Genomic DNA, 12,565 nt, shown 5'->3' with positions numbered 1-12,565 from the left:
CACTGTGTCTGCATCTGAACGTCCTTCCATGTGAGTGTACTTATTCCAGTCCTCGGGTTATACTTTCCTCTGAACCTCTTTAAGATGAGAGGTACCGTGGGTAACCTTTTTTAATTTAGTTTTTGAATAAACAGTTTGTTCCTTTGTGTGTGTGTGTGTCAGTCCAGAAACCTTGCTCGACTTTGTAAATGCCACGTTTGAACTTTTTTTTTTCTTTTAAGTTTTAGAAAGTGATTTCAGGAACGATGCGTGTGCTTTTTTCACTTATGTTTTCAGAAACATTCCATTCAGATTGGATGGAATCCTACATTCAGACTAGAACAACGCAACATGAACAACATAAGCATGTCCCCTTCTGAGCTTCTTACATTGGGAAAAAAATCTTAGCCCACAGAATTTGAGAGCTTCAAATGACTCCAAAAAGATGAAATAAATAATAAAGCATAAATGATGTCAATTTGGTAAGCAGGAATTCTCGCTATTGTCAGTGAAAAAGACTCTACAGTTAGCATTATTTAAAGTATTTTCAACAATCTGTATTTGAGGTACATGTACTCGATCATTTGTTCAAAGCAACATTCCAAACATTTCTGGAGCAATAATCATTGTCCCAGCAGCAGTATGGCAGGGAAATGTTAAATTTTAACACCGGGGGGGGGAGGGTAGTTACGTAAACAAAACTCAAAGAATTCAAAACATACTCCCCAACTATTGTTTTCTGCTTTATTTAAGACATTCATCACAATGCTAATGTATCAAGCAATGCTATGTAACACATGGATATCAAGCAGAGAAAACTGTGTATCTTGTCCTACAGGCTGATTTAAAATATGACTTACAGTTACACCCCCCCCCCCGAGTTTACATGGAGTATATACATGTACTGGCCTACAAAATGAGATACTGAAAACAGAAAAGGCCAATTGGAATGAAACAATTTCGACGCATCCTGCAGAGAGAAAAACAGATTTCCAAATATGGTCTTGGAAGTGACAATTTATTGAAATCTTGACATGGAATGTTTCAAGCTGTGTGAATGTATCTGATGAAGAAGTCCATCTGGAAAAGCTCAAAAGGTTTTTCTGCTTTATTTTTTCCCAAGTAAATCCATGAGTTTTTCATGGCAAATCTGCAACTTTTTCATGACAATGTAATGTTTCCCATATGGGAGACTGCTCAGAGAAGTAAGCTCACAAGGCATGCAGCACATCAGCCATGCCGTCAACTGGGAAAAATTCTGCGACTATTGGGGGGACAAAACGTAGTTTGTGACATGACACTGTGATTGTTGGAGAAGAAAGTGCCACTGCACAAGCACCTTAAACTATGATGCTATCAAACTAGGAATTCCCAAGAAATCGATAAATTTGTTAACGGTCAAAAAATACTAAGGCAAAGCATGATACCTTAAAGAAAACACCCCTCCAAACACACTCACACTTTTCAGAATCCCCAGAATCTTCATATTAACTAGTATGCAGAGGAACAGCGTGCAATTAAAACATTCAAATAATTAAAACATCTGAATAACTGTGTAATCGTGTCAAATTTTCCACCTATTCCTGGAATACAACAGTGACACACACATTGTACTTCCAAATCACTACGTGTACTGCCATTTTCAATTATACATATGTACATTCTGGGCACTTTATACACTTTATAAAGGTTTGGTAAATATTAACTGAATGTTGATCTGAATAACATTTCCAGCAATAGTTCAAGCTCAATTGTTAAAATACGTTAATTAAAAGCAATGTCTTTGCGTAATTATGCTTTATTACCAAAAATCCAGTCATTTTTTAAGTTTACATGGTACTGTTCGATGTTCCTCTAGAAACAATTTTGAGGACACATCACACTTACTAAAACTGACAAGCCATTTTATCTTCAAATGCATGTACATATACAACGATAAAAATGCTCGATATACAGAGCGGCAATCCCCCTAGAAGTAAATGACAAGCTTTTTAAAATATAGCAAATAATTTACAGCTGCAATTCTTGATTCGGCATTGACATAAATTCACTTTAAAAACAATTATTTAATACAATCTGCTCTGAAGATAATCATTCCGACACTTTGTTCAAATGTAGTTACAGGGCCTACCTACAGCTTCTCTTTTTTTACAGGGCAGCAATTATACAAACAAGTGTCTACATGTTAACTGACGAGCTCGATTCGAATACTTCTTGCCAAAAAATACTACATGTATTGGGCTCATGTGAGGGTGTCCTCCATTTATTCTGTGGTTCTCTCTTTTTTTTTAATTTAAGGGAGGGTTTGTCGGTCAAGGGAAAAAGGAGTTAGGAAACTGCTAGTTCCCAGGACGTCTTACCGGTAACTTCATCACTTCTTTCTTTGTGTAAGACATTCCAGACAGGGTCAGCAGCATCAAAATCAACTATGGACACCCAAACCGAGTCGAGAATATGGGAGATATTTTAAAGCTCCCTGTTTGTTGTGTTGACCTAAAAATAATACTTTCTTGAGACAAACTGTTCATCATCTAATGTGTGATATTTTGAAAATTAAAACTTTCATGAGCAGTATACCGACAGATGCTTTCTAAATTATCACAAGCCTTTCAATCATCTTTCCAAGCATGTACAACTATTTGGAATGCCCTAATGGTTACCAACCAAAAGCACCGTGTGGTATTTAGATAATTAATACACACACGCCAGGTAAGCATCGACCTTTTGATTCATAACGATGTCTGAACCACCTCAGAACTCCCAGATTTTGTCCTGGAGAGGTTTGCCTCCGATCTTGGCCCTGAGCGGTGCTGCAGCAAGTGCTGCTGCTGACTGATGGAGGGTTGCTGTTGTTGTTGCAACAGTTGATTCACATACTCCTGGTGCTCCCGACGCAGCTGCTCCAGTCGGTACTGCTGCTTTTCCTCTGCAGCTACAGGAACTTGTTGTGTGCGTTTGGATTCCGTCAAACGGTGCGGCTGATTGTACTCCTGTCCTTGTCGTTGATACTGCTGCTCGGGGAGTTGCTGCTTCTGTCGCTGCCGCTGCTGTTGCTGCAGCTGAACTTGTTGTTTCTGCAGCTGGGTGCGGTACTGCTGTTCTTGAAACTTCTGTTCGTAATTTTGCTGCTGTGAATACTTCTGCTGCTGTTGACCCATTTGTCTGGCGGACTGACCTCCGTTTGGATATTGACCGTTGTGGCCGTCGTACTGATCAAATGAGGGAGTTGGTTTGTTGGGAGTTGGGAGTTGCAGGTCCCCTTGATTGGTGCCTGGCTGAGCTTGTCCAGGCATCTCCACTGATGAAGACTGGCTAGTCACACTGACGTTATCTTCACTGAAGCGCACGTTGTTGGCACTGCGTGATTTCCTCACGGTTGGGCCCTGACTGCTGGAGAAAGAGTCCCCTTTCTTCAGGATGGACGGTGACAGGGGCTGTCCACCAACTGCGCCATGTCTTGGTACGACTGAACTGGCACAAGCTGGATCTGTTACTGTGATAGCAGGGACAGTTCTACTAGTGGACTTCGTGGTCAGTTCGGGTCCTCCCTGGGGTTTCGCCGAGGGCTCTGGTGCAGCTGTGACAAGGGGTTCATGCATCTCAGGAGGTTCTTCTACCAGCTTGACGCCATCCCTGGCAGCTTGGGCAAAGATGGAGTAGACCTCCGTCTGGAGCATGGGATCCTCTATGGAGGCCACTGAAGCTCGAGAGAAGCCAGCCTTCTCTTCTGACGGAGTTTGGTTGGCAGAGAGGGCATAGTCTAGCTTGGACTTCTCTGGGTACTGAGATGTTTCTTTGGTATATACGTCAGTGGCTTGGGAGCCATCGAAGTAGTTATCGTCGCCTTTGCCATCATCTGAGGGATTCTTCAGCAAACCCTTCCTCGGAGCTGGCACTGGAGGCTTTCTGATCCGATTCGGCTCGGTGTACGTGACATCTTGGACAGGCATCACAATTGCGGTTGAAATGGTCGTGGGAGGATTCGAGTAGTTACCTGGGTTGTTGAGACTCGTAACACCTCCTGACCTGGTGAGGGTTGAGTTCGGAGATGGGGTTGGGTTGACCTTCTGGACTGCCGGGGTGGGATGGCGGGTGGCTGAGAGGTTGGATGTGCTCCTCGAGGGCTGATTGAAGATCCCCGGTGCCGGTCTCTCGAGGCTCTTATTGCCGTAGAAGTCTGTTACACGTTCTCCCGGGTGCACGCTTCTCGGGAGGGTGGTGGCCTTGCCTGATGACTGGTCACTTGCACCAGAAGACCCCCACTTTGGGAGCACCGCCTTGAAGATGTTTGGATTAAATTTCTGCTTCCGTCCCTCAGTAGATGTTTCATATTCTTCCCCTGGCTCAGAATCATACTTTGCTGCTGGTTTGGAGACAATGGCAAATGTGTTTGATGCTGGAGAGGTGATGGTAGGGACCGTTTTCGATGGAACGGAGAGGGAAGCATAAATGGTCTGCTCAGGCATTGTTTTGACAGCTCCTGGACCCGTTGGCTGTGTGGCAGGTGCATTTCCCCCAGAGATGGAGAAGTGCTTGCTAACCACCTGCTGCCTGTCAAGGGAGGACATTGATTTCTGAGAAGGGGCCACTCCACTGGATTGTTTGTGCTGCCCTTCTTTGAGTGCAGACTGAGACGCCGACGAGCCCAGCGTCGGTTTGGAGTTACTCTTGGAGAACCTGACAGAGGACGTGGATGCTGTGCTGGCCCTGGCCTGGGTTCCGCGGAAGAACGAGGACGAGCCACCTTTGGAGGTCCTCAGGGCTGCCCCGAGGCTGGCCACTTTGCCCTTTGTCGCTGACGGCATGGCGACCGCAGTGGTTGCCGGGGGCGCGCTGCCAAAATCGGGCAAGTCGTTGCCGGGGTGTGAGCCGAACAGCTGGGAGATCTTGTTCAGGGGTTCTCTGCGGGTTCCTGACGTGACGTAGGGAGAAACCCTTCCTGCTGCGGGTGTTTCGAGAGATGGGGTGCCCGAGAAGGAGAAGGCAGTGGCAAAGGTGTCTGATCCAGGTGTAGAAATCATGGACTTATAGGCAGCTTGGCTGGAGGAATCAGTTTCATCACTTGCCTGCAGAAAAGTCAAGTGAATATGAATTGGCTGATTAAAAAAGCCAACACAAAGAAATCTCTTTACTTCTTACAAAATACTGAATACTGCAATCAGATGAATGCCGCATCAAGTTCTTCTACAAAGGTACATTAATTAAACTTTAATACCTCTGCAAGGGGGCATTTTGAGGGATTTGCATGGAATTGGGAAAGTAGAGCCAAACAACTGTCACTTTGGATTGGGGTTTTTACCCATTTTTTAATAAAGTGCAAAGAAAGTGCAGCTAACTTTTTAGGGGTCATCCAGAGTTGTAAATATTTTCATGTGCAGCAGTATCCAGAATACTATTTTTCAAGGGCCCCTTTATCGACAATTTTCTATCACAGTATCCTGAAATATAGATAAAATCCCATAGGGACTACATTGTTAGAAAGTGCCTATCATCTGGCATACAGATATGCATTTTTGAAAACTTTCATGTTCTAAATAGAAAAAGGTTCAATATAAAAACACACATTATTGATAAGGAAACATTTTCTCGTCAGTGATGATCTCGTGCACGTCCCCAGTACCACAACAAATTTATGTGGGTAAAAATGGATACCGCGTTGGGAACGATGCACCACAATACCAAAGGTTAGTTTGAACATGTACTGTCCTGCTGGTGCATTGCACTGTGTGATCGCACTCACAGTCTGGGCTTCTCGTACATTGTACATGTACACATGTACACAGCTAGCAACGATACATTTGACAGACATCGGCAATCGTCGGATCCGTCACAGTCATATTTCAGGCATTGTTCTGACATATTTGAAACAGCCACTGGTGACAATTTCGAGATTTCATGGACCTACCTGCAGCAGGCTCCTGAATTCACGTATCAACTGCTGTTTGCTGCTGCCACCAATGTTGCTTTCACTGATGTTCATGACTTCGTTAAGTCTTTTACGCAGCTCATCCAGCTGGTTTCTGAGTGAGCTGTTAACATCGAGACAACGCCGAAGGCCTTCTCTGTCACATTGAAAAAATAAACGGAGACTCTATAGTTAACCCTGACCCCCAAGGGTGTATGTAAAATCGTATTGAAATCAGAGAATTTGGGACTGCTAGGGTTAATGATCAAACTGGCTAGATTTGTCACCTATCTTTAAGAGACATATTACATTGAAGTTTAAAGACCATAATGATTTTTCAACAATGCAAACATGCGACTGGGAATTAGAGGGCAAAGAAAGTTGAATACGCACAAGACTTGTTTGCACAGTGTTTTTCGACTTGTGATGGTGGACAAGAAAAAAATGTGTAAAAGAAATATTACGAATTAGAGATCAGGTTATCAAAGAAAAAGTTCTGCACATTAATGAAGGAAAGATGTGTGATTTTGTAAGCTTGATTTGTTGATACAGTTTAAAAACTGGATAGATATATAGAAAACACTTTTCAAATTTTCAGAAATTCAATAGCAATTTTGCCGATTTGTTAGCACCATGGCAGTGCATTCGAATAATTCCAGATTTCAACATTTTGACTAGTAAAAGCTTACAGTGAATCCTATCATGGATCTATTTATATCCTTGATCTACACAGTGCCCTGTAATTTTCAGAAAAACACTGCCTTCCTACACAAACCTTGTTTGGTAGAGTCGGAATCTCTCAAACTCCAGGACTGGGTAATCCTGTAAGACGCCGGGAATGTCTTGAACATTAAAGAACTCGATGCGAAACAAGAGTGATGGTTCCTCTGTTGTGCAGTAGTCACCATCCAAAGCCTTGGCCTGTCAGATACATGCCAACAATACAGTCATTATCACACTTGTGTGAACTCCAAGATTGCTGTAATCTTCCGCTAACAATAAATACCAATTATATATCTGGATGTAAAAATGACATTTAATTTGGGCTTTTCGAGGTCAACTTTTGGGGAGTTCAACTTATCAACTTAGTCAAATAGTTTGAGGTTTGCAAATGTAAGGGGAGGGGTTCCCTGACATTCTCCAAAGAAAGGGGAGACAAGTGGAAGTGAACCCGACCACATGAGCAGTGCTTTGAGCTTCTTTTTTAAAAGGTAACCACTTATAATGGTGCACCTTCCCACAATATTCATCCACCACCGGACCAACTGCACTTTGGGCCTCTTGCTCAATCTAAACAATGTACGTCATTCAAGCAAAACGAAGCTATCAATGGCTCAAACCTGTGACCCAAACCTTTTTTCCTTGTTAAAAGCTGAAAAATAAAAATATGCGTCGGCCCTAGATGACTATAAAATTGGCAACTGGATCAATAGGCTACACTTCCAAGGAAATGAGGGCCCTTTAACAATGCCGCCGAAAGGGAATCAGCATAGTGATGCAAGTTTACATATTAACAATTTTAGAAAACAAATTGACATTTCCATTATCTACAGCCCCAAAAAATGCATCCCTACAGTCTCAAAAAAAGAAGATATTTTCCTCACTAATGTCCAGGAAGGCATTAGTGAGGAAAATAAACAAAATCTTGCTGGCATTTCTTGTCGAGGATAAAAACTATTATTGCCCTCGGGACAGGATTGTGAAGTACATGTACAATTGTGTTTACACTCTGTGTCTATCGACCTTCAAAAAATACCGACAAATTCATCATAATAAAGAAAATACGAAGAACTGTACTGAGGATTTCAATCAGTAGAAAGTGCTGGCACCTCTTCCCCATATGCAAAATGCAACATTAAAGTTTAAATAGCATTCTCAATGGAAGCAGTTCTGTCAATCAATCTGTGTTTGCCAGTTTGGACAGTCTGAAACAGCCATGGTGTGACAAATGTTTCAAAACTACAAATTACACTCAGGTGTTTCATTTCATAGATGGTGAAGTATCCCAGAGGGGCAGGTGACCCAAATTTCTCAGACAGGATTTTCTGTTAGGAATTGGAATTTAAGTATTATATTTGTGGGCTTTGTCATCATGCTAGAAAATAAAAAATGCTACATGTACTTCAGTTAGAGTGATTAAGCTCAACCCCAAGAAAAGTGCCCAGTAAACATTCACTCTTTAAGTTAAAGAAAAATTACGGTCATTTCAATTCGGCCAAACCAACTTGAAATTACACTGATTGTTGACGTCATAGCTAAAAGAGGACAACAGCATTTATGTAATCTCTGTTAAAACCAAAAGCATGACAAAATGGACAAATTCCTATACAGAAGATGTATGCAAGTTGAGATTTGGGAATTGGAGTAAACTGCAACTTTAAACTCTCCATTTCAGCATGGTGGCTTTGGAATCAGTCCAAGTCATGTTCCACTGAAGATTAATATTTACGACCAAAGATAACAGCAGTTGAAATGAAAACCTACACAAGGAGACTGTCATGGGATGCCCGGCATTGCTGGTCAAGGGCTTTTCCCGCATCCCTAGGGTCTGACAATGACACAGCGTCAGCGCAGTGTAGTGCCTGCACTGCATGAGGCATGATCCGCAAGACGGAAAGGAATTCACTTTTGGCTGGCAAATAGGACCTCTGGTAAACCTAAGCAAGAGCCTGCGGCTGTTTGCATCCAGCTGGGCTGCAATTAAGGAGATTTGGAGAGTCCTAGTTTGTGGCTGTTGTCTGCGGGAGCCTAGCATGCCAGATGGTGCAGACAGGCACTGAACTGTAATGTCATGTATGTCAACACTGGACTTACAAATGCTGAAAATTCTTGGTGGACTGCAAGGCAATCATGTGCACTATGGAAGCAATAAGGTTGCATTTAAGCAGCAAGCAAATGTCATTCACCCTGTTATTAAAGGAAGATACTTTCAATGAAAGTGCCTTCAAGAAAAATGCAAGGTACACATACGACAAGAGGGAAGATTGTTTGACAATCTTCCCATTCAAGCATGTCACATGGATGGGTATCTAACTTGTTTACATGCAGACAAAACAAATTTGAACATTTTGCCACATCTGCTTTCTTTTTGTGGTATGGTTTCAACTGAAGAAAGTAAGTTTTTCAGTAAAAGTTTCTGAGAAGCTTCAATCTCAATTTTACAGAGATTCCTATGAATGCGTCCAATTCAAACATGAACACATACAACCAGCAAAAGATAAAAACAAAAAGCAAAATTTTCAGTTGAGTGGAATTTTACAAAAGTCATTTGAGGAACCGATTTTCGGAACCCACAGTTTGAGCAAATAATTATTTTAGACGTAGTAAAACACCTTTGACTGCCCCCCTTCCCTGCCCACTTGTAGACAATTCTGCACTTACCCTCTGGATGGGTACTTTTGTAGCCATACTGAACAACTTTTCAGGGAATGCTGGGGAGAAGTATGCAGATATGGGGACCTCGGAGATGGACACGTTGTAACTCCGGTCAGTGCGGGAAAGAAGGTACGCCTTCCACTGGAGGTATTTGGTGCAAAGGGCATCTCGTCCGGTGCCCCGACTCCCAACGGGAAATATCTTGTTCCTGTCCTCCGTGTCAAGGCGAAGCGACAAGTACTTGGAGGAATTGTTAGCGGAGAGCTTCCAGACATTCATCCGGTGATCTGGGAAGATAACGTCGTCAAAGACGAAGTTGTCCGTGTGGTAGTAACCCCTGGTCGCCAGGGGGACCTCTACGAATGCAAAGGGGATGATGGAGAGAATTTCCACCCCAAGAGGAACGAGTCCCTTCCTGAACATGTCCATATTGGCCAGGGGCTCAAAAGCTTTGAATCGGCCATACCCGCGATCGCTCCGGAAGGAGAACTCGAATGTCTTAGAGTCACCCGTCGGGGAGACCAGGTCACCCAGGAAGAAGCGATAGCGGATGCGGCAGCAGAGACACTCGGGGATGTGCGGGTTGTTGAAGCGGTGGAGGTACATCGAGACGTGACGCTCCGCTTCCTCACGGTCCCCAAGCGGGTAAAACGACATGTAGAAGTCAAAACCACACAGGGAAAAGTTGGGGGTGAAGTAGGATGAGAAGGGCTGGTTCATGTGCTCGGGGAGCTGGGAGAAATCCACCAGTTGCTGGTAGATTGTCCGACAGTACCGCACCGCCAGCTCAACGATGACCGTTCGACCTGGATCGACCAGGAAGCCATTGCCAGGAGCCAGCACTTCGTGCAGAGGAGCCAGCTCGCGCTTGCCCCATCCCAAGGTGTCCGGAGCACTGAACTCGACCTGGGAGCCCTCTGAGACCACACTCTCAGAAGCGTCCCTGACATTTCGGACAATAAGGCGGTAGTCCGCACGGCAGCTAACCCCTTCACCCGCAGCCTTGTTGTCCCAGTACAGGTACATGCCCAGGTAAATGTCATCCGACTCCTTCGACTGGTAGCCACCACACGTCAGGTACCACTCATGACCTTCATAGTATATGGGTGACGACTTGGTCGGTTTGTCGAAGAAACTCTCCAAATCATTCATGGAGAGGAGGAATGTGAAGAGTTGAGTTCCTCCCGCATCATTCAGGGGCAAAGCTCGGGTCAATCTAAGAGCATTACTCATGTTTGACACCAAGTTTTTCTGTAAACCTCAATAGAGAAAATTTTCACAAGTAATGTAGTCCACTGGATAAGCAGTCTGCCAGGATCACATCACATATTGAATTACCTAATACCAATTTTGGTCGATTCTCTCCAATTCAGCAAAGACCAAGTCTTGCACTCTCACAAACACCAACCTTAAAAAGTGAAAGCAAAAGATTGGTATGAAGATGGCTTCCTGAAATTCTGAAAACAACAGGTGACAGGGCCCAGAACCTCTATGAGAAACCTGTTTGTGAAACTGACCTGAGGATTCAGTTGCAAAGGCCCAATCCCGGAGTCTCAAGAACAGACATAAATTCAGAATCCAACCCCATTTGCCCCTAGAGTCCCTTTGCTGTAAGCTGTCAATGCCAGAACAGACACGTGCCCCACAATGACATAAACGACAGGTGTAATGCTAGGCACATAATTAATACCACCAGGCGTATATCTGCCTGTGCTCTCGCACACCATCCATCATCACAATAGAGGATGGATTTTTCGATGTTTCGTCAGTTCGTGATCGTATCATTATCAACAAAACAAATCATATTATTTGGTAATGTGGACAACTTACGTTACGTGACTCACGAAACCCCGATCCCTGCGTTTCCAGCTACTGGGCGTGCCGGCGCGCGGAAATGAAACTTGCTTTTCGTCATCCGACCCCGTCATCAACAACACATCGCTTCTATAAATCCGTCACAACAGCCGACCCACCGTGAGCGAAATGTGACCAAATCCACTAGGATATACAGAGGAAGAACTCCCAGTTTTTGGACTGGTGACGCGGTCATGAGCTGGCTTGGGTTCAATTTTGTCCAATCGCAATAGATGTGGGTTAATCGGGCTCCGGGCAAAGTCCAAATTCTGAATAAATTTTGATGATGTGTTGAAGCGTACGCGGCGATGCACCTGTGCCTGTGCGATGTCGTTTTGCTGACTACATTACGCAGCCGCCTGTATGCAGTGTGTACGTAGGTTGGGTGCCACGCCACGCTGTACCAACGGCCATCAATTCAACGAATCTTCGATTTCAATGCATCACATCATCACCATAACAAAAGATGAACAGAGGCAGGAGAGGGACTCAAAAGAGACACGTCGCTAAAAATAACAATTCCTTTTTGGAGAGGGGGAGGAACTCGAGCTTTGTGAAAAATGTTTGGCTTGTTAGTTTCGCAGCCTGAGAAAAACAGCATACATCACGAACTTGTGACCATGTATAGGCCCTATATACCAAGTTACCCTGATCATTTTCCACGTTTATGACCAACCCGCATAACTAGTCCTCCAATTCATTATTGGATCTTTGACAGGATACAGATCCTGTTAGTCCTCCGTTATATGAAGAGTTTATTTCAAACAAACGCGATTAAGTGCCGTTTTTGGTACCTTTCAGAATTCCACTCTTTCCTGTACGTTGCCCAAAAAAGTGTCAACGAATTTTGTGCTAGTTAAGCACGGCTAATAAGTCACTTTCGTGAGAAGTGAAGTAGGGACGCCTGGAACACTGCCTTTGCTTTGTTCTTCGGTGCTTGGTAATGACAGAAAAAAATACACGTTTTTCGAATAGATCGCGTTTAGGAAATAAACCCTTCGTTTCTTGATCTGCATTTGGGACCAGCCGTTAACGGTCGGATCCAGATCAGTCGATTTGCGGTTTGCCGCCGTGACTGGAAAGGTTGGACTTAAATTGATCCCCGTCGAGAAAATTTCATGCATAACAATTATTTTAAGAAAAAAAATTTAATTCGTTTCGAATATTATGGCATGTAATTTAAAGACAACAAAGCCATACACGGGAATTTTCAAGGCCGTAGAACGACGCTCAATAAGTTCTCCGAACGGAGTAGAAGTGAGCTCGGTAACCTTGGTCACCTTTTGACAAGATTGGCCCGGGACAAAGAAAAAGCTTGCGAGGTGGCAATGCCAGAAACCTAAGTCGATCTGAATCGGGGTGAACAAAAAAATACTTTCGCTTTTTTGCGACTCAAAGCACCTCGCAAAACATTACATTGGCAGTGCGGGACTTTAGCCTCTAAGTAAAAAT

General features: G+C 43.7%; 1 protein-coding gene across 1 annotated transcript; it reads right to left on the bottom strand.

Moving 5' to 3' along the window:
- Nucleotides 1-709: 709 nt before the first annotated feature.
- Nucleotides 710-11,473, bottom strand: LOC147799309 (uncharacterized). The gene is made up of 5 exons (XM_087135201.1): nt 11,090-11,473; nt 9,266-10,667; nt 6,660-6,805; nt 5,885-6,041; nt 710-5,045 (listed from the first exon to the last, which is right to left on the bottom strand). Exons 2-5 carry the CDS (start codon nt 10,490-10,492, stop codon nt 2,709-2,711), a joined length of 3,867 nt encoding a protein of 1,288 aa, XP_086991327.1. The 5' UTR covers nt 10,493-10,667; nt 11,090-11,473; the 3' UTR covers nt 710-2,708.
- Nucleotides 11,474-12,565: the final 1,092 nt, after the last annotated feature.

The sequence above is a fragment of the Acanthaster planci genome, linkage group LG04, assembly GCF_054643075.1.
Source record: "Acanthaster planci isolate LZ-2023a linkage group LG04, COTS_SCS, whole genome shotgun sequence".
Taxonomy (NCBI): domain Eukaryota; kingdom Metazoa; phylum Echinodermata; class Asteroidea; order Valvatida; family Acanthasteridae; genus Acanthaster; species Acanthaster planci.
The sequence above is the reverse complement of the archived record's forward strand: the minus strand, read 5'-3'. Positions and strand labels throughout refer to the sequence as shown.

Coding starts and splice junctions, on each gene's coding strand:
- LOC147799309 (XM_087135201.1), bottom strand. CDS start 10,492: ATGAGTAATGCTCTTAGATTGACCCGAGCTTTGCCCCTGAATGATGCG. Junction 6,806..9,265: donor CAAAAGTACCCATCCAGAGG/GTAAGTGCAGAA, acceptor TGTATCTGACAG/GCCAAGGCTTTGGATGGTGA. Junction 6,042..6,659: donor TTCCGACTCTACCAAACAAG/GTTTGTGTAGGA, acceptor TCAATGTGACAG/AGAAGGCCTTCGGCGTTGTC.